This window comes from Rhodamnia argentea, chromosome 11 (assembly GCF_020921035.1).
Source record: "Rhodamnia argentea isolate NSW1041297 chromosome 11, ASM2092103v1, whole genome shotgun sequence".
In the NCBI taxonomy this organism is placed as follows: Eukaryota; Viridiplantae; Streptophyta; class Magnoliopsida; order Myrtales; family Myrtaceae; genus Rhodamnia; species Rhodamnia argentea.
This window is the reverse complement of record NC_063160.1, coordinates 13,755,756-13,776,902: the sequence shown is the minus strand read 5'-3', so window position 1 is coordinate 13,776,902 and position 21,147 is coordinate 13,755,756. Positions and strand designations below refer to the sequence as shown.

Sequence of the window (21,147 nt, the reverse complement as noted above, 5' to 3'; positions counted from 1 at the left end):
TCTCTCTCTCTCTCTCTCTCTCTCTCTCTCTCTCTCTCTCTCTCTGCTACAGGTACTAGTATTCATTGGATGTGAACAGTCCCTGAGGCCTGAGTGAATGGGGATGGGGACACCAACCATTGCATGGAGACGAAATGTTAGACAAAGAGGTAAGGGTCCCCTGTTGCCCTATGAGAAAGCATACACTGCAGGGAGAATTACAAAAAAAAGTCATAAACCTATTGCAATTGTGCAGAATCCAACGATATAATATTTTAATATTTTTTTAGATTTTTTCATTTTATATTCTTTTTCTTTCTTCTTTTTTTCTTCCATCGTCTTCCTTTAGTCGGTCATCGGCCGCCCATCGGCGACATCGGCCTCGCCAGGGGCTGACGAGGACCTCGCCCGGCCCACGGCGACATCGGCCTCGCCAGGGGCTGACGAGGGCGACCTCGCCCAGCCATGGAGAGGACAAGTCTCGCTAGTGGCCGGCCTTGGTTGGGCGACTAGCTAGAGGAAGAAGAGGGTTGAAAATAAAAGAAGAAAGAAAAAAAAAAGGAAAAATAAAATAAAATAGGAAAATAAAAATTTAAAAAAATTAAAATATTATGTCGTTGGATGTACTGAATTAGCACAATTGTAATAAATTTAATTTTTTTTTTTGTAATTTAGGGCACAACCCCACGGCACATTGGCATTGGCATTGAACAGTTTTCCATTGCCCTTGCTAAATTACACTTAGCCCAGCAAAATACCAAATAGCTTCTCCCCTTCTTTCCTTTTTTTTTTTTTTTTGTTTCCTTCTGACATGTCACATGACATTGACTATGTTCCAAATTGGCGCCCAACCCAAAAAAATTGAGAGAAAAAAGAAGAAGAAGAAGAAGAAGAAGAGAGAACACTCCCTATAAATACCTCTGCATCTCTTCTCTCCTTCCCCCACCACCATTTTTCCCCCCCAAGAACTCCTCTCCAAACCCTCTTTGGCTCTCTTCCCAAAGAACGCCCCCAGAGAGAAACCCAGTAATTTCTCTCCCTCTCTCCAAGATCAAACATTGGACTGCCCATATGGCAATGAGGAGGAAGTCAAACAAGCTGCCTCAAGTAGCAGCAATCAAACAGATCCTCAAGAAATGCTCAGGCCTGGGCAAGAGATCCTCAAACGGCTACAACAACAATGGGGGACCTGGCCCGCCTGAGGATGTGCCCAAGGGTCACTTTGCGGTGTACGTGGGAGAGAACAGGAGCAGGTATATCGTGCCCATCTCCTGGTTGGCTCACCCCAAGTTCCAGAGCCTGCTTCGGAGAGCCGAAGAAGAGTACGGGTTCGGTCATGACATGGGAATCACCATCCCTTGTGAAGAAGTTGTGTTCCAGTCTCTAGCTTCCATGATCAGCTGATCAGAGAGAGAGAGAGAGAGAAACTCTTTGGGGAAGATTTGATTTGCATTTATAGAGAGTTAGTTTCCGGAGGATATATGACAAATAACTCATCCAGTCCTTCTAGGGAGGTCTTGGTTGGTTCTGACCAATTTGTTATACGGATATCCGTAGAGTCGTGTTCATCGTTTGCATGTTACGTTTATGAATGAAATTGATCAAGAAGAGCTTGACATTATCAGAGTAACCAAAGAGCAGTGTCCCTTGTGCTCTTCATCTTTCTTCCTGCTGATCATCATCCTAATCCTATCCGTTTTCTATGATCAATAATGTCCAGATCAGAAAGGAACACTGTAAGGACATAGAGTGCTTTTCTTCAGCAATTCAAGTCGGAGACAACATCACCGAAAAGAGTGATGCCAGTTCGACTGAAACTGGTTTATAAATGTTAACATGCTCAGTTCGTGACACTGTGTCTCTCCCTTCTTACCAACTGGTGAGTTAGACAGGAAAAGTTCGATTGTGGAAGCTCGTGCAGGGACATTTGGTGTCAAAAGCATCGGCCTTTCGCCGCCGTGCAGAGAAAATATTTCTCCCTCTTGAGGAAGTTTAGCTTCGAGACGTGAAAGGCCTGAAAGAATCGCTGCATTGTTCGGATCCGGCAGTCTTTATGGCAAGGGATGAGTACCTATATACCATTTAAGCTAAATGAATCTCGGCTAAAGGAACGAGGCGATAGAAACAGAGTTTGTTTCGAAGAGAACCACGTAACTCGAAGTCGACGAGTTCATGCCCGACAATGACTCAGACATGCAAGGAGCAAGTCTCCGGTCCCGAGTTTCGTCGCCATCAGTATGTTATTGGTTTGCTAATGACCTTGTGGAGGTACAATTCTTAGTCTTCAAAGAAGTGATAACAGCAGTTTCTGTCCGTTGCTCTCACGTAGTCCCCCCTCCCCCTCTTTTCCGGCATGCACGCGAGATGTTAATACATTTGCTTGGTCGAGTTTAATGTTGTTTGTGCCGTAAGCGAGTAACTTTCCTATTATATAACCTAACATTAATGTATCCGGCGACAAAAAAAAGGTTGACTCTCTCGATCCATTTTAGTACACTTAGACACGTCAAGATGACGCTCGTATTACTTCTGTAAACTTATTGACATTGGTGTCGTGCTTTGAGTATTGGTAGATTCTTTCCAGGAAAGTTTACACCCCAAGAACCCTACTTGTTGAGAGAGAGAGAGAGAGAGAGAGAGAGAGGGGGGAGGCGTGGGCTGATGTTCGAGAGTCATTCGTCACGTTAAGTTTACACGAGTGTTACGTAGAAGTAGCGGTGAGCATGATTTCAAGGTAGAACCGGAACCTAAGAACCCATTCGGTTTTAGGTTTCAAAAATTAGAGAACCTATTCCGACATGCACGTCCCAAGTTCCAGATGGAACTTGGAACTTGTCTTGGTGTTTTTCTTGTTTTATGTTTTCATGCAATTCTACGGTATTTCATGTCGTTTGATAATGAGAGTGTAATCACGAACCACTAGCCCGAGATTTTATTTCCGGCGACATCGTGGATCGAGACTTTTACTCCGTTAATATTTCATATTCTTCGCGTGTCTGAATATGATTTGTGGTCGGCGGATTGTAGTAGCAAATGATAGTCATTAGGGGTAAGGATCACTAAAGAATACGGGTGGAGCTTGGGTAGAGCCTGGAATCGACTTTGGAACCCGTGACTGTAGATTACAAGTTTCAAGGTATGCAAGGTAGGTTTCAAATTCCAAAAATTTTAAAAATCAGTTCCGATAGTTATAAGCTTCAGATTCTAGGTGTCGTCACCCCTACATAGAAGCATGTCGAAAGGAAGGGCGAAGGAAGTTTTTTTCTTCTTATCGGAATCGACGGGTTTATTTTCCTTCATCCCCGATCGAAGAAAACATGATCTATTCTCGCTTTCGGTTGGCGGGGCTGGCTATCACCCACATCCAAACTTAAATTAGAAGAACGATAGGAGGTAATTTTCTCCGATCAGGGGAAAATACATGGCGTCCCCCTTAAAAAGAAAGCGTAAGTAGTAGTTAAAAGGGTCCAATGTTTGATGTTGATTGTAGGATTGAGTTGAGTTGACTGAAGAGGTTACTATTTGAAGAGCTTGGTTACTTTGATGAAGTTCCTAACTTCAGAGATGGGAGACAAATCCCACATGGGCTATCTGTGAATTAATGGATCGAAAAGGAGTCATCCTCCTTCACTAAAATTGTGTCTATGCATGCTTGGCGTGAATCAATTATCAAGGTCGTCTTACTCCATATGGCACGCATTTTTTTCTTTTTTTGTGGCTAAAATCGACACTTTGCGTGAATCAATTAGCTTTTTTGTTATTGTGGGGTTGTTGACAGGACAGGCATTAACGTGGGGATCAGGTCTCAATAGGGCGTTCATGGTTTCATTCATGCATTGTAACTCACCCTATCCCTTCTGCTCTTTGAACTCGATGAGTGTAAGACGTTTCATGGTTTTATATTGTCTTTATGGTAGCAAAAAACTTTTTTGTGCATTGCGCCGTTGGGTTGGATTGCGCCGTGGGAATGATTGTCCAAAAAGTTTTAAATTTATTGTACGGTGGTTAATTCAGTCCTAAATCTTTTGAGTTGATCGATTTAGTCCTAAATCTTTGGATAATTTATCAACTTTGGCCGGAATTTGAGGACGCGAGCATCGGCCGTCTTGTGGGGCATGGCCGACGCCGACGTGGATAATTAATTATAATTTTTAAAAAAAATTTCCTGAATTTTTTTTATAGTTCTTTATTTTTTTTTTTCTAATATACATTCTTTTTTCTTGAAGGGTAGACGGGTGTCGGGGCATCGACGATGGCTAGTGACCCTTGTCAACCACAAGTGACGGCCATGACGCCCCCTGCTAGTCGCGAGTGAGGGCCGCAAAGCCCTCGCCAGGTTTGTACGAGTAGGGGGGGAAGTCACAACAGCCTTCGCCTCTGTGTGAGGCGAGGGCTATCGTGGTCCCCTACCATGAGACCCTTGACGACCGCTTTCGCTGGGCCTTCGAGAAAGAAGAATGATGAAAAAAGGAAGAAAAGAAAAGAGAAAAAGATTATTTTTTTGAAAGTTTTATGACTCGATTATACTTTTGTGACAGGTTTTATGACTTGATTGTACTTTTTGAAAGTTTTTAGGACTCGATTGCACTTCCTCGACAAATTTAAGGACTTGATTGCACTTTTTAAAAATTTGAAGACTCAATTACATTTTCGTGATAAGGTTTAGGACTTTCAGTGTACTTATCCCGATAAAAAAAATGATCAAACTATGCACGAGTTTCTAAAATAGAACACACACACATACACAAAAGACCTAAACATCAAGGCACAAAGGTTGTGAAAGTAACAAAGAGGGCAGGCATGCATTTTACCGAGACTACAGAAATCTTCCTCAATCGTTAGTATTGATTTCTGTGAATCTTGAGATACTGGTGGCCTCAACATTTTTTGAATTTGTCTGTGAATCTGCAAAAGTCAGATTTCCCTGTTTTCTCACTCTTATAGCTGAAAATAATCATCATCAATTCACTTCATCTTCTATACGTGGATTTATTCCTCTCTCTTGAAAAAATTACCAAAAAAGTTATAAATTTATATTTTTTTTGTCGAAGGTATAAATTTATTGGAATTGTGCTAATTTAGTTATCAACTTTTGTTTTTGTCAATTTAGTCTTAAAGGTTTTGCATTTGTGCTAATTCAGTTATTCTAGCCAATTTTGACCAACAATCGCTAACTTGGTGCGACCGGCTCTTCCGTGGCAATTTTTTACAATATTTTTTTGATTTGTTTCTTTTCTTTCTTTTTTTTTTCCCCCTTTTTCTTTCAGCTTGGCAACCGGCCGGAAGCCGGGGCCGGCGAGGCCAAATCTTGCCTGTCCTAGCCTCTGGCCTATCGCCGAAGCCGGGCAATCAACTGGAGGAAGAAGAAAAGAAAGAGAGAAAAAAAAAAACTAACTTCGGAAAATATTATTAAAAATTGTCATGTTCCCGATTGCGCTACCTCAGCGATTTCCGGCCAAAATTGATCGGGGAGACTGAATTGGCACAAATGCTAAAAATTTAAAATTGGATTGACAAAAAATAAAGGACTATAATTAAATCGGCATAATTACAATAAGCTTATCGGATTTTTGCTTGGAGGAGCGTGAGTTGGGTGAGATGAGTTGGAGGGGACAGAAATGTTGGGTTCAGAAACTGCGACAAAAGGAGAGACCCCTCTTCGATTATGTCGAGGGTTTGCCGCCTTCGTCTCGTTCACTTAAAAACTTCTCAAAGCTCTGTTCGCCACACAATTCAAGGCCGAACTCTGGAAATCTTCCCGACTTGGCCAAGCCGGACTCCGAACATGTCCCAAACACGTTGTCTCCCAAAGTTCATCAGCTGTGTCTCGTGAGTCTTCTCAGGCTTTTTGTCCTTCCGCACTTGGTTTGGTACGTTATTGTGTCGGAAAATGATTATAAAAAAAAAAAAAGGTCTTAAACATATTTCACCGATACCAAATCAGTTTCCTAAACCTTTCGATTTGGCCAATTTAATCCTAAATAGACAAATTTTCAATTGAGTTCTTCAGGCCAATATGAGCCGAAAATCTCGCTAAGTAGATACCGATTGTCCTACGTAGCACGACCGGCGCTAACATGGACTACTTTTGAATTATTTTGATTTTTTAAATGTTCTTCATTATGGCGGGCGAGGGTGCAAAGGGCTAGCAGCTCTTGCTGGCCGTTAGCGAGGATAGCGGCCCTCGCCCATGCTCCCGTTGGTCGCAGGCAAGGGCGCGAAAACCTAGTCTAGATCTGCACGAGGCCATTGCCGCCTCGCTGGCTGCAATGAGAAAAATAAAATAAAAATAAAAGAAAACAATAACAAAAAAATTGTAAAAATTATTCACATCAGCTTTAATCGTCCTATGCGTCTACGTCAATAATTTTTGACCAAATTGATTGGAAAAATTAAATTAGCAAATTGTCAAAAGGTTTAAGACTAAATTGGCCAAATTGAAAAATTTAGGATTAAATTGGCGCCCGTACAATAGATTTGGGAAAAGTACAAAAAAAAAAGTCCTAAACATATTGTGTTGGTACCAATCCAGTTCTCTTCAGTTCTAAACCTTTTTGCATTGGTATCAATTGAATCCATTCGATAAATTTTGAACATAAGTTGTTAACGTGGATGCTAGCCATCCTACATAGCACATTCGACGCTGACATAAATATTTTTAATAATATTTAATGGATTTAGTAATTTTTTGGGTTCATATTTCGTTTTTCTTTTCTTTTATGTGCTTCTTTTCTAGTTCATTTTGTGGGCTGGCAAGGGCCGCAAAACCTTGCCCTCGATCCGGGGGTCACGGCCCTTGCCGAGTATGGGCGAGGGACCGCACGAACCCTCGCACTAGTAGCCGACAAGGGCATTGTGACCCTTGCCTAGAGTTGGCGAGGGCCACGAGGCTTTCGCCCAAGGCCAGCATGGGTTAGTTGGCAGCCCTTGTCGACCAACAACCAAAAAAGAAAGAAAGAAGTAAAGCACATAAAAGTTCAACAAAAAAAAAAGGTAGAAAAGAAAAGAAATTCAAAAAAATTCAAAAAAATATTTTTTATTTTAAAAATATCCACGTCAACACCGGCCGTACCATATAGGACGGTCGGCATTCACGTCAGCTATTTGCTGTCAAAATCGGCTTGATTGACTCAATTGGTACCAAAACTAAAAAGATTATGACTAAATTGATTCAATTAAAAGGTTTAAGATTGAATTAGTACTAATACAATAGATTTAGAACTTTTTTAGTTTGCGGAAAAATAGCTCGATGCCAGGATGATAAAAAGTGTAACACATCTCATTCTTATTACTACTTTTTCATATCTATTAAAAAAAAAAAAGAGAGGAAAAGGTTAGCTTCATCGGCAAGACAAGATGCACTCGTGGTGGCTAAAGACACATTTGGCATGGTGCTCGAACCTTGTTCAAAGATGTTTTTACTGGTATTGACCCGAATTTGGATGCTCAATGTGGTATGGTTCGGCAAACTACCGCTATCGAATTATTTGGTTCCACTCGTTATTAATGGGACCAGGGATATTTTCAGCAAGAAATATATCGAAGAGTTGGTGCTCAGCTCTTTCCCGATAAAGCTAGAAAAACCCAGCACGCGCGCGCACACATATATATGTATATCCTTATTGGGTTAGCCATATACTTCACATGTTTCTAGCGATTCATATGATATTATCAAATGATCCAAATCTCGGATAAGAATCTAATTTTTTTCTCGAAGTATCGTATGCAGCCGTTGCACATCGTGATACACAGGCCAAGGGCCATCACAGATGTCGCATGCACCGACCAATGGCGATTTATTTGAATTCGCGAGAGTCAGTCAAGTCTAAGGTTTTGAACGAAAATTGACACCATCTCCTTCTTACCGGAGGCAGCCCCCACCGGCCCCACTATATAATCGTCATTGCAATTTTTGTGCGACGACGTATATCTTCCACTCTACTACTCCAAGACTACTCACTGAATAGCTCTTCTTCAAGTGTTAGAAAAAGGAAAAGAATACGTGATCGTCAGCCACAAAATGCTCTTATGCTTCTAGTTTATCGATCAGGCATGAGAGCCTAACACCGTTGCATTACCATATCACCCGTAAACTTTCTGTACTAAAAAGTTCTATTCATTAATATGTAATTCTGTCGAGGGTACCTTATCTTTTGCTTGGTTAAGTTTCAAGGTGAGGCGTTGAAGGGTGGGAGTCCGATGTGAGTCACAATGTGCCCCATAACCGGTACACCAGGTGCATTTCCGGTCCTCTCGTACTAAGGAAAGGCCCTCTCAAAGCTGATGCCTTCCGATTTATGTGAACTTTTACTTGTCGAGCGATAGCCCTTCCCCTTGGCACCGTGAGACCACTGAGGCCGGCTTTCAATGTCTATACACCCGAGAAAGAATTAGCTAGTTCCTTTTTCCACCCTAACCGCTACTAGATGGGAAGATTCATGAGCAAAATAAGATGAAAAATGCGCATATAACCTAGACTTATATTGTCTATGGACGTGATAAATCAGCAACTACAGGATTTCAGTAACCAAGCCATTACAGGACCCCAGTTAATTATACGACTAAACTCACAAGAGAAGTGATTGTCAACGATAATGTAACGTGAGATTGATCTACAAGGGTGTAAATATCTTGAACGTGTCAATCACAAATTGTAAATTGCCAGGCAAGATTCTACGGTTCTTACGGTAGCTTAAGTCCGAGCAAGGCACCATGAGAATGGACTCCGATAGAAGTCTGTCAAACTTTGTTGATGACATGATGTGAATTAGCATGTTTATTCTGTCATCCCGGAATAAGTTTGTTGGCTAGCATAGACTTGATTATTGGGAAAAAAAAAAAAGGCAAATTACTTTGCGTTCTTTAACTAAGTACGGTAAACATCGGTCGCTACATAATAGTCTTGCATTTCCAGAGTGTGGAAACTAATCGCATGCAATGGAAATCGGGAGGGCTCTTCCATCGATGCTCGCCACTCCCTGAAATCAACACTACACAGTTCAGCTTTGATCATATTCATCTAATCTGTTGAGGCGGCCTCTTTCATTTTTCATCGAAATGCTGTCGTCTCGGCTTAGCCTCTACAAGCTTTCCTCCGTTTGCTTCTCATCAAATTTGAGAGGCCTTGCTTTCTGGGTGGGGTTGCAGAGCCGTCAGTTGCTTGCTTAGAAGATAAATGGTATCTTGACACTCTGCAAGCTTCTGTGCTGCTGCGGCTATCTCCTCCTGCCAGAGTATTAGAGAAAATGCAAAATTGCTGACAGACTAGAAAACATGCATTCACACCTTTCAACCACGAAAAACGATTATTTACATCTCTGGATGTAGTCATTGAATGGTATCAAGACTGGACAGACAATTGGAGATCAAAATAAATACATCTTTCTCAATGCTTAGCGGTCTACACTTGAATATGAAGCTGATCTATTTTGTTAGGAGGGTTGAAAAGAGCAACTGTAATGTTGACTACAATCTAATGGCGCAGTGGAGTTTGTCCTATCAATGGACTTTGAAATAAGATAGATCCATTTGACGGACATGTCCGTTGGTGAGGCATGTGATCGATAGTCCATAAACAAAAAGGTACAAGACAAGAAGAGCAAATTAACAGCTACTAGTTGACGATGACAAAATTGTCATCATATTCTTCCTGATCCTCAATGTATGTGTATATCAAAGATGTGTGGCGCTTCGTAAATGCCTCTGCACCTTGCAATAATAGGTATGTGTCTACCATGACTCTTTCCAATTTAACTTACTGAAGATAAGAAGCAAGTCTAAGGAAGACTGTTAATTAAGATTAGGTAAATCTACCGTACCTGTTTGCTCTTGATATCAAGATCTGCTGCAGATGATGAGCATGTTGTGCAGTTCTCCTTCCTTTGAAAAGAGATAGAGGACATGTAAGATATACTTTTGACATCAAGTTAAAAAAAAAAAGGTCACAATGAAAAACAAGCTGCTTATGTATGAAGTTGGTAGCCTGAATAGCATGACAATTACTCAGAAGCGATGAAAGGCAGCTGACATTAAAGTACAACATTGGAAATTGCACAAGCATGACATTTATCTCAGGACATAGGCATGATTTTTATCAGCTCTGATCGGAGGGCATTCTCCAACTAAGAAATTGCAAGACATTCCTTTCAAGATTTTTTTAACCTTGAAGGAATTCCAATGACCTGGCTGATATGCCTATGGTTATAGGGTACGAGCAGGAGAAAACAGCAATCTACAAGTCCTGGGTCTAAACGTGGGTTTTATCTGACCTCAAGCCCTAAAAAAAAACAGGGAATCACCTCCACTCAAAAAGCCTATTTTGGAAATGAACGATGATTAATTTTTATTCTGTAAGTTCAACCCTGGGACAAGTTAATCTTAGCCGACTGTAATATCCTTCATTTAAAGGTGAGGCAACAAATTTCGACCTTTTGATTTTCTGCTGAAGATCCTCACACTTAGCTTGAGTTTCCTGATGATGGTGCTTTTCTTCAGCAAGTTGCTCCTCTAACTTCTCAATCTTGCCATGTAAAAGTTTCACTTCAGCTTCCAAATCATGTGCCTGCATTTCTAATGATTTGTAAGACTCTGTCATGCATTTTAGTTGAACCTCCGCTAAGCTGTGTGAGTTTTGACATGATTCTAACTGCAATTTCAGTCCTGTAAGAAGCTTCTCTTTTTCCAGCAGCTGAAGCTTTGTAGTCTCAAGATCAGTGCACCTAGATATGCCTGATACGATGTCCTCTTTCTGTGACTTTAACAGGTTCACACCCTCCTTCGAATATTCGTAAGATGCAACCTTTGACCCAATCTGGGAGCTCGTGTTTTCTTCTTGAAATCCCTCAACATAATCCTCAATATTAGAAGTAGAAGGGATATTGCCACATTCATCTGCAAATGTATTTCCTGACAGCTTTTCCTCAATGACCTTGCTCTCCAGCAAAGCAACCTTGTCTATGCATTCTCCATCACTAGTATCTCCCTCACAACCTGTGTAGCTAATGATGCCAGATTTTAGTTCACTAGCTTTACCAACGATATCTGAAAGTTCAATAACAAAGTCAGCCAAGGTTAAGTTGTTGCATGCAAGGTTCTCAACAGAGGTGGAGAAAGATTGTATCATCTTTTCCAACCCATGCCCATAACTGGAAAAATCCTGGCATAAGGCTGCTTCCTTGCCTAGAGAAAATACAAACTCATGTATCTGAGAAACTGCCTTTTCAAGGTTTTGCTTTCTGATATTTATGTTGCTAGTCATAGGGCTACCCGGAATGGCTGATATCACACTCTCTGCAGTCTTCACTTTATCTTCAGCAGTAGGACGCTGATCATATCTATCACTTGGATGAGCTTCCTCTAAGATACGACCGACTGAATGAAGTAACGGAGAATCTGGGATCTGCACAGCATGTTTTATATCTAGCAAAACTTTTCCTACATCAACATCTGGAGCATGAGACTCAATCACCATACCGATTTTGGAAAGCAGATTAGGCAATTGCAGATCCTCTGTATGGGGCTTGAGCTGTCTGTTTAGAGGACAAGCATATGGCACCTCCTGATTCACTGATGAATTTATGCGAGGATCCTGCTTAGGAAGGAGATTTGCATCCTTGGAATTTGTACCATCTGCCGGTGCTACACATTCTATATTTGCTTTGCTGGCAGAACCTGCAGTTCTAACAGAGGAACTGTTTACAAATGTATCATCAGATGAACAGGCCAATTTCTCCATTTCAAGAAAGTCATCCATTAATTGTCTGTCGCTCTCATGTGACCGCTCATCAGATTTGTCTATGCTCTTAGCACTCTTCAACTGAGACATGCTGCAGATATGCGGACCCCAAGATTCAGAGGAGCTTCCTTCTTCTTCAATTCCATCTTCACAAGTAGAACTGGCACTTGGCGGAACGCTTGCAATTTGACTTGAGAAATCTTCAATATCCAAACCCATGTTGGACTCAGGGGACCGTTTCAGTTCAACTGCCTGAATCTGAGCTCCCAAGCTCTTAAGCCTGCCAACAGTTTTGGCACACATGTTTCTCAAAGCCTGCAATTCTGAGTCACGAGCAGCCAAAGTTTCTTTCAACATCTTTGATTCTTCTTCCGTTGCCAGCAAATGTTTACTGAGAAAATCAGATTCTTTGTAACATAGCTGAGGACGGTCAAAGGAGATTTCAGTCTCACAAGGCAACCTAGAACTAGGATTGCTAGCTGTATTCTTCCTTAGCCAATTGTCACTGGAGATTCGGCCTGAGCTCCCAACTTCCAGCTTCATTTGAGCTAATGCAGCTGGACCAGGCAATTTCTTGCGAACAAGGCCACGTAGTCTTTGGCATTCTGCTTCCAGTTTTGAGATTTTTTTGACATCCTCCAAATGCCTGTGGTTTAAAGCTTCTGCTGATTTCATGCTTATATTCTTCTCCTGATTTCTAATATCAAGTTCTTTAGAAACCATGTGCAGCTCATATTTCAGTGAGCTCATGTCCTTCTCATATACCTTGATATCCTGCTTAAAAACTTCAATCTGCAAATTAGCTAGAGATTTTTCTTCATTGACACTTAATATTGTGTCGATATGATCCTGTAATGACCTGGAAAGTGCGGCATTTTCTGCAGTTGCCTGAAGAAGTCGACAATCTAGTTCAGCTACCTGTGCCTCAAAACCAAGTTTCATTTCGTTCCATTGCTTGGCTTTGGTACGAATTACTTCTTGCAAGTTTCTCTCACTCTCCTCCTTTACATTTCTTGTCTGCCTCATGCACTCCTTCAAAGCACCATCCAAGTGGGATGCCCGGTCCTCAGCAGTGAGCTTCAACAGCATAGTAGATTCAAGTTGCTGTCTCAGTGCAAGAGCTTCTGCATCTGCCTTCTCCCATCCTGAGAAAAATGAGGTAATGTTGTTTAACCTATTTAGCGCCTCACACTTTTAAACAATTCAAACCCCCCCTGGGCAAGACAACTGTAACGTAAATTTTGGTATTACGAACTCTATTGCTTAATGCACCTTCCTGTCCTCACACAAGTCAAGCATTTTGATTGCATTTTTTATGAGTTTAAAGAGAGGTAAGCACCACTACATATTTATCAAATTCATATGTGCACTGAAGTAATCTAAGTGAACATGTCAAAAAGTCATTGATAAATCTGACAGAGGAAGTGCTAACTATTGCTCTTATCTGCATGATTGGGTGGAGATAGAGAGAGATATAGAGATTATTTAAACTACTTAAGCCAAGCAGACTACTAGGGATTTGACCTGAAACAGCTTCTTCAGCAACTTTGGCATGTTGTTTGACCAGATTCTCCTTCAAACTAATCTCCAAATAAGCTGCAGACAGCTTTTCTTTCAAGTCCTTAACTTGAGACCCCAAAGTAGTAACTTGAGACTCCAAAGTAGTGACTTGAGATTCCAGTGTAGTGACATGACCTTCCAATCCACTCAAATGCTTATATGAATCCAAGGGTATCTGAACATAGCTTACCTTCACACAGTCCTGGCCATGAAAACGGAGAAACTTAGGCAGGAGTTATTTGACCAAGAGCACAAGGTGATTTGCTAAAATGTTCATTTTAAAAAACATAAAAAGACTACTCCCTTGATCCCTGGCACAAGTAAAACTGACAATGATGAATGAAGATGAATATGTTCAGTTAAAATTTTCATGCAGATATGGACAGCTTTCTTATGCCTGCCAAATTATGCTTTCGACCCCAAGTTCAATGAGCATACCTCATGTCCCAGCGATGCTGCTTTAGACAAGGTAATTGCAGGATCAGGTGGGGCAACATCTTTGTCGGACAGGTTCTTGCCCAACGATTTCTTCTTCCACGGCCAGCCACGATGGTCCATTTCAGGATATGCTTCCTAAGTTCATAATACGTAATTGTTATTAATTACCTATCTATTCTTCCGGGCAGGGGGCATAGAGTGAACAACAAAAATGAGGAGGCAAAAAAAAAAAAAAACAACTAAATGGAGGGCACTCAACAGATGACCTATGAGAAAATAAAAATGTAAATTTTACTAGGAACGACCTTGAATTTTGCGGATGCTAATCATCTCAAAATCACAATGATATTGAAATAGACATGAGAGCGTGATCATCTGATGCCAAATTTATCCGAACCTCCTGCAAAAAGATCAATTCTCTCCGTTCTCAGTCATTAATTACTCAGTAATCACACAAAAGCTCAGAACATTTTTCTCAATGGCTCGAAATTCTCACTCGTGTCTAGGACAAACATTCGCCAAGAACAGAGTGGGTTCTTCCACAGTCGTAGAAAAAAAATTCACCAAGAACAGAATCAGCCAACATCATTTGGAAAAATGCTAAACGGCTAGCAAATTATTGCAGCTCTGGACCAACCACCGAAATAACAAAAAACTAAAGAAATAGAGCTAACCAACCGTGTGTTGTCTAAACGGAGGGAAAAGAAAACTTGAAACGAATAGAGCGAACTGGAGCCAAACAAAAAAAAAAGCACGATTGTCGTTCAGTAAATTTCATCAGTCACAGTCCAATCCTTCATTGAAACCACTCAAAACGCAAAACGAAGCAGCAGGATCAATGGCCGAGTCTACTTCACTCGCTCCTACTTACAGAGAGAGAGCTTGGGCCTCGCAATGACATCCATGGCCAAAACTAGAGGAACAGAAACGAAGCAAAAACCAGAACGAGCTCAGCTACACAAACGGCGACAACGCCAGGGACAAGAAATTTCATAATCCGCGTCTAGACGGCTCACCCCCACGATGCAGCCCCGACGACCTCCTAAAAAGCGGACGGGAAAAGCGACTTCTACTCGGCTAAACACTCGGAACGCAGCGGAATCTACGTAGCTTGATCGCGAGCAAAATGCGAGCGAGCAAACGAACGTGAGAGAGATGTGGAAAGCGAGGGAAAACCAGAAGCGCTACTTCTCTCTAACCGAAACTCACCGGAAGAAGCGGCGACGAATTTGAGCTCGACGAGGTCGATCGAGCTTCGACGAGTGTGCCGTCTCTGTGGGGAGAAGCGAGCTTGGGATGAGCGCGAGGAAAGCGAAGAAGGCGACGCGAGAGAAGAAATAGGAGGGAGCTTCAAAAAAAAAATGCGTGCGACGTCTCAATCAGGAGACGCTCCTCCGAGAAAGCCAGCGAAAAGCGGCGACGCCACGTCAGCCGCATGTGGGGCCCGCGGCTATCTAATTACCGTTTTGCCCTTGCAACAGTCGGACTCATTAACGGTTGGTAGATGTGTCAATATGGGTCTTGGACCTCCTTTTTAACCCACTTCCATTTATTTAGGTCAATTATGGATTCAATAAATTTAAAAAATGAGTCAAATATGGATTTAGATTACTAAAGCCTCTACAAATATGAGTTTTGACTCAATCCATTTTTGATTCATTTTCGACCTGTGACCTAAACTTCGCAATAACACTTTTTTTTCAACCGAAAAAAGAAAATGCCGCCAGCCCACCTTCGTCACTTGTTGCTGCCGCTCGCCACCACCGCCTGCCGCCACCGCCCACCTTCTCCCCCCCAGCGGCCACCGCCGTTGCCAGCCACCCACCGCGTGGTCATCATCTTCTGCGATGAAGTTGAATTTAGAGCGCAGCGATGATGATTGGCCATCGCCAATGCTGTTCTTCTGCAATATGCCCGTGAAAATTTTCTAACTTCTCTGGTGGAACCGATCATGATGGCAAACAAGCAGCGTGCTGTGTATAAATACACTCATGAATGGACGAGTGAACGAACTTCAATTACTGTTGGGGGATCGTGCGCTGTCTCGCGTATAAACCAAGCCCATGCATGCATGAACAGCCTTCATCAATTTCATTTATTGGACAAGATGAATACGAGAGAGAGCCTAATAATTACAGGGAGGTTGTGGAATTATTGGCTCGTTCTTCGATTCCGAAAAATCTGGTGGACTTTAGGAATACCGAGGATTCTGGGGCTGTCAAACTCAAACACGAATTCACTTGGCAAAAGCTCGTGATACACGGGAAGGAAAATTGTTTCGCCGATCGCCCACCGCTGCCAGTTGTCCACCGGGCACCACCCCCTACTGTCGCCCCCACGCGGGCCCGTCCAGCACCGTCGCCGCCGCCTTCCCACCACAGCGGTGTGGGCGGGGGCGGTAGGCGGGCAGGCTAGCCAGCCATGGAGGCGGCGGTGAGCGGGCCATAGTGGCGAGTGATCGACGATACGCTTTTTACATTTTTTAATTTTATGAAATAAATACTTCATGATTTGATTAAATATATAAGTATTTAAATTATACTAGTTGGGTCGGGTATGGATTGGGTCCGGGTTGGATCGGGTTTGGGTGACAAAATTTGTACTGTATAAAAATGGGTCAAAACGGGTTAAATTGATCAATATGAATCAAATCATATTTGACCCGATCCAAATCCAACCCGACCCACGCGTTTGACGCCTCTAACAGTTGGTAATAGTCAACGCCCAAGACTCGGGTGGCGGGGGACTCTTCCATTGGAGTCAAGTTCATTCCTTTTCGGGCAAGTTTGTCGTAACTCAATAGCCTTGAAATTTGAATTGCAGCTTTGATCTTTTCCGTTACTACCACGTAGCAGTCCTAAACTTTGTACCATATAAACACTGTATCTCCAATATCCACACAGGATACCAAACTCATGATAGAATAGATTAAGGATGCCCCACCGGATCTGATTCATATGGAAATCGAAGTGAATCGGCTTGGACTGATCAATTCAAGGCCAACCTTAGGGAGGAATGGTTCGGTTTCTAAATTTGCAAATCTAGCTCTGACCTGGAACAGGTATTCTCGGTTCCATTCGGAAACCGGTTCAACTAATCTGGTTTTTATGTTAAACTAACTTTGAGGTCTTTTTCACCCAAAGTGAAAAATTCGTACCTATCGGGACTTAGAAAGTTGAACATGAAGAAACCACAATGCCATCACTTAACCTAATAATATTTTTGAATTATTTTAGTTTTTTACGCAAAACATAATATGGATTAGTTCCTTAGTTGAACCGGGAACAAATCATAACCTGCCGGTGCCGGTTGAAGAACGGACTTTCCCAGAACCAACCGGTTCGGTTCACGATCTCGCTATTTTTGAATCGGGTCACAGGAGTTGAGAAACCCACCCATCTCGAATCGGGTCGTCTCTAAAATAAAACCATACGAGATCTCGGCTCTTTTTCGGGTCAGGGCCCATTTGGCCCAAACCTCAGACGAGGAAGGCCCAAGTCACTCAACTCAAGCCCAAAAGGACAGCTTCTTCACTCTTTTCACTACGCTAACTATATAAGCCTCTCACACAAACCCTAGCAACCCTCCACCTTCTTCTTCTTCTTCGTCTCCGACACTTGCACCCAGGCACGCACGCCTCCCCTTCGCCCGCCGCGAGAATGGGTCGGGTCATCCGGGCGCAGAGGAAGGGAGCGGGATCCGTCTTCAAGTCCCACACCCACCACCGCAAGGGCCCCGCCCGCTTCCGCAGCCTCGACTTCGGCGAGCGCAATGGCTACCTGAAGGGCGTCGTCACCGAGATCGTCCACGACCCGGGCCGCGGCGCGCCCCTCGCCCGCGTCTCCTTCCGCCACCCCTTCCGCTACAAGAAGCAGAAGGAGCTCTTCGTCGCCGCCGAGGGCATGTACACCGGCCAGTTCGTCTACTGCGGCAAGAAGGCCACCCTCGTTGTCGGCAACGTCCTGCCGCTGAGGTCGATCCCCGAGGGTGCCGTCGTCTGCAACGTCGAGCACCACGTCGGCGACCGCGGCGTCTTCGCCAGGTCATCTGGGGACTACGCCGTGGTGATCAGTCACAACCCGGATAACGACACTAGCAGGTGCGTGCGTGTTGTTTCCCTTTTTTCTGGATCGAATAGGATTAGGTTGTCCTTTTAGTGTGTTTGAGCTGAGGGAATGAGGTGGTGGTGAACAGAGCGTGTAGCAGATACGAGTTGTGATTGCCTGAGTCGTGGTGGACTGTTGGATTGCTCTTGCTTGTGGTTGATTTGATTTGAAATGGTTAAACTTTTAGTAAGATGTATTATTCGTAGGCCCCATGTAAGCACAGTTGTGCGCACTAGAATCGAGCATTTGTTCGTATGGTAAGAACTGAATAGCGGGGTGATTTCGTTACTTAATAGAACAGCTGATGATTATCTTGATTGCATGATAATTCTGGCTTCTCTATTCTGTTTGTTGGTGTATTTCAGCAAGGCCCCGAAAGAAAAATGTCGTTCTTGTCAGGTTATAAACTTGTTTATGTTCATTGTATGGGTTTCTGCATAAAATGTTTAAACTCTTAATCTGAGGCTGTCACATCCAGTGGAGATATTTTAGTATGTTTCACTTGTTTTTAACTTTGTTCTCTGTCAAAGTTATTAGTCCGTACGGCAGATTCTATTGGAAAAATGTCATTTGGTGAGGCAAATGATTATATAATGCTCACATACATTAAATTTTGGTTCCCAGAGATAAGAAAAATGGCTTGCAAGTGTTGGGAGTTTCACTCTTGTTCAATTTGTGGATGGTTTTCGATATTTTGCTTATATGACCTACATTGTTGGAGTCGGTGAACTTTTAGCCCACTAAAATCCCAAGAAAACATGCAAGGAGTGACCCTGAGATGTGGATCATCCAAGGTACATTGTTTTCACTCCTTGCATGTTTTCTTGGCTTTTATGTCAAGTCATCTACTGCTAAGGGGATGGGAGCCAATTGGAGGGGGTAGGTATAGTAGAGTTGATAAAGTGAAGGGATTAGCCGATGATTTGCCTACATAAATGCAGCAGTGATGCTCTTGGGAGGAAGGGAAATCCCTGACTATTTTCATGGGACAAGGAAAAATTTGGAACTTGGAATTCTGTTTGACATTTCAGTTAACAAGTCCTACACGGTGGGAAGGTGATGACATGAGATATTTTGACATGACTTTGACCTATCAAGTCTTCATATTGTGATGACATGGTGTGCACGTTATGGTTAGAAATTGCATTATCAGATCTTAATTTGCTTGTGGTATCATATTAGTTCCCACACCCAATAAGTGAAGCTCACAAAATAACCTATGAGCTCGCATTGTTTGCACTGGATGGCAGAATCAAGCTCCCTTCCGGTTCTAAGAAGATTGTTCCAAGTGGGTGCCGAGCAATGATCGGGCAGGTCGCTGGTGGAGGGAGGACTGAGAAGCCTCTCCTTAAGGCTGGTAATGCTTACCACAAATTCAGAGTCAAGAGGAACTGCTGGCCTAAGGTACGTGGTGTGGCAATGAACCCTGTCGAGCATCCCCACGGAGGAGGTAACCACCAACACATTGGGCATGCGAGCACGGTCAGGCGCGATGCTCCTCCTGGCCAGAAGGTTGGTCTTATTGCTGCGAGGAGGACCGGTAGGCTCAGAGGTCAAGCTGCGGCTACTGCTGCCAAAGCCGATAAGACAACTTAAGGAGCATTGCTGTTTTATCTTTGCCTTATTTTTCTTTCTTTTGGGATTGACTTATTGGGGACCTTTTGTAGTCCACTTCCAAAGATTAGTTGGCGCCTTTTGTAGACGGGGTACCAACAACTTCGAGAGTTGTGGTTTTATATATGATTGTTTGTGTTGCTTGGGAGCTTTTTATTATGCGATAAGCTGAATAACAATTGCTTTTAGTTCCTACTTCCTTTGCCTCTGTTTGGCAAAATATCTTCCAATGGCTTGACCTGACTCCCGGAGCTGCAACGGCTTGGGTGTGGTGGATTGGTGATGGTGGTATCTTTGACAGGTTTATTTTTTGGGTCAAAAGTGGAATAGGCTGTCGTTAGATGGTTTTGACTGTTTTATGAATCAGAACTTGGTTTGGTTGCTGCTGGCCATATCAGAGGAGAGAGAGAGAGAGAGAGAGAGAGAGATGGTGGTTGGTGGTGGTGGACAGTGGCGGAGCAGCACAACAGAGGGCTTTCGGGGTGCGGATGTGGAAGCTGTACCTCTACTGTGGTGTTTGGCGATGGATGGTGGAGGTTGTGATGCGGTTGCAGTGCTATAAATGAAGGTGGAGCCATGATCGGTCTGCCCTAGCTGTGCCATCAGGGAAGGATCTACTGGGAGCCTCCTCTCCTCTGCTCTCCAAATGGAGGCGCCGTTTCTGGGTACATTTGCCCAGCTCCGGTGTAATGTTTATAAGGTCAGTGCTTTGTATAACGTCGTTTTAGTTGATTGAAATGCTTTAATCCGGGTTGATGTGAGTACATGTTCAAAATATGCATTGTTTCAGTCATCCATACTTCGTTTGGCAATCCGAATTTGAGTTTGTATATGATAACTTGTTTTTCTTATCCTAAATATGGGGACGTCATTTGAACCGGACAAACTTGGATATGGCCGAATAAAACCTGGGAAAGAAATCCGTAACAATGGGTAAGATAGACTTGCATTGGATAACATTAAAAAAAAGGAGAAGTGTGCTGAAAGTCTTAAAACTTGTCAAAAAGTACAATCAAGTTTTGACACTCGGTGCAGTCAAGTCTTAAAATTTTCAAAATGTATAATTAAGTCATAAAACTTTTAAAAGTGCATTGAGTGGAATGATTTGATTTCACCAATTTGACAAGTTTTATGATTTAATTGTATTTTTTGAAATTTTTATGACTTAATTGCACTTTCTGACAAGTTTTAGGATTTAATTGCACTTTTTGAAAGTTTTGGGATTCAATTGTACCGTCGTGATAAGTTTTAAAACTCTCGATGACGCACTTATCCCTTAAATAAAATACGTAACTTTGACGGTGGTGGTAACCTTCACAAGACAAAGAAGAAGACCTTTGCGCTCCTTGATGAAGATTTCTACACGATAAAGACGTACCGCTGCATGGCCGTGCATAAATGACGCTCGTGATCACCTGAAATCCCGTCGTCTCCTCTCTCTATGGTGATCTCTAATCGGTGGATTTGGACCACACTCCACCAGCAACAGTCGTGCAGAGAAGATTCCTCAATCTCATATCTATGGATTCGATAATCACGATTCCCCAACTCATTTTCTCTATTCTTGCTCACGCTCACGTTCAATCACTCTGATTTCGTTGTGGTAGACCACCATGAAAACGGCTGTGTAGAGGTCAGGTAAGCGGTCGCCTTCTTCGATTTTAGCTACTGCGGCGGCGGCCGCCGCAATCTATGGTTTTTCCTTTTTAGTTTTTT

General features: G+C 42.7%; 3 protein-coding genes across 4 annotated transcripts; 2 read left to right on the top strand and 1 right to left on the bottom strand.

Annotated features, from left to right (window-relative positions):
• The first annotated feature begins 1,039 nt into the window (after nt 1-1,039).
• Nucleotides 1,040-1,631, top strand: LOC115736396 (auxin-responsive protein SAUR50-like). Its single transcript, XM_030668095.2, has one exon. It carries the CDS (start codon nt 1,051-1,053, stop codon nt 1,381-1,383), a length of 333 nt encoding a protein of 110 aa, XP_030523955.1. The 5' UTR covers nt 1,040-1,050; the 3' UTR covers nt 1,384-1,631.
• A 7,240-nt stretch (nt 1,632-8,871) lies between these two features.
• LOC115736484 (filament-like plant protein 4) lies at nt 8,872-15,070 on the bottom strand. Of its 2 annotated transcripts, none has more exons than XM_030668209.2 (6): nt 14,921-15,070; nt 13,712-13,846; nt 13,238-13,475; nt 10,407-12,858; nt 9,798-9,858; nt 8,872-9,204 (listed from the first exon to the last, which is right to left on the bottom strand). In XM_030668209.2, the coding sequence occupies exons 2-6, from the start codon at nt 13,829-13,831 to the stop codon at nt 9,088-9,090; spliced, it is 2,988 nt and encodes a 995-aa protein (XP_030524069.1). In that variant the 5' UTR covers nt 13,832-13,846; nt 14,921-15,070; the 3' UTR covers nt 8,872-9,087. The 2 variants fall into 2 exon arrangements, with proteins under 2 accessions (XP_030524069.1, XP_030524070.1); XM_030668210.2 differs by having other exon boundaries at nt 8,872-9,201.
• A 2,219-nt stretch (nt 15,071-17,289) lies between these two features.
• On the top strand, nt 17,290-19,619 carry LOC115736326 (60S ribosomal protein L8-3-like). The gene is made up of 2 exons (XM_030667966.2): nt 17,290-17,810; nt 19,068-19,619. The coding sequence occupies exons 1-2, from the start codon at nt 17,371-17,373 to the stop codon at nt 19,411-19,413; spliced, it is 786 nt and encodes a 261-aa protein (XP_030523826.1). The 5' UTR covers nt 17,290-17,370; the 3' UTR covers nt 19,414-19,619.
• Nucleotides 19,620-21,147: the final 1,528 nt, after the last annotated feature.

What these genes read in the sequence shown, in the direction of transcription:
- LOC115736396 (XM_030668095.2), top strand. Translation starts at nt 1,051, where the DNA reads ATGGCAATGAGGAGGAAGTCAAACAAGCTGCCTCAAGTAGCAGCAATC.
- LOC115736484 (XM_030668209.2), bottom strand. Translation starts at nt 13,831, where the DNA reads ATGGACCATCGTGGCTGGCCGTGGAAGAAGAAATCGTTGGGCAAGAAC. An exon ending in CTTCAGCAGAAAATCAAAAG is followed by an intron (nt 9,859 to 10,406) that starts GTCGAAATTTGT and finishes CTCTTTTCAAAG; the next exon opens with GAAGGAGAACTGCACAACAT. An exon ending in TTGATATCAAGAGCAAACAG is followed by an intron (nt 9,205 to 9,797) that starts GTACGGTAGATT and finishes ATACTCTGGCAG; the next exon opens with GAGGAGATAGCCGCAGCAGC.
- LOC115736326 (XM_030667966.2), top strand. Translation starts at nt 17,371, where the DNA reads ATGGGTCGGGTCATCCGGGCGCAGAGGAAGGGAGCGGGATCCGTCTTC. An exon ending in CCGGATAACGACACTAGCAG is followed by an intron (nt 17,811 to 19,067) that starts GTGCGTGCGTGT and finishes ACTGGATGGCAG; the next exon opens with AATCAAGCTCCCTTCCGGTT.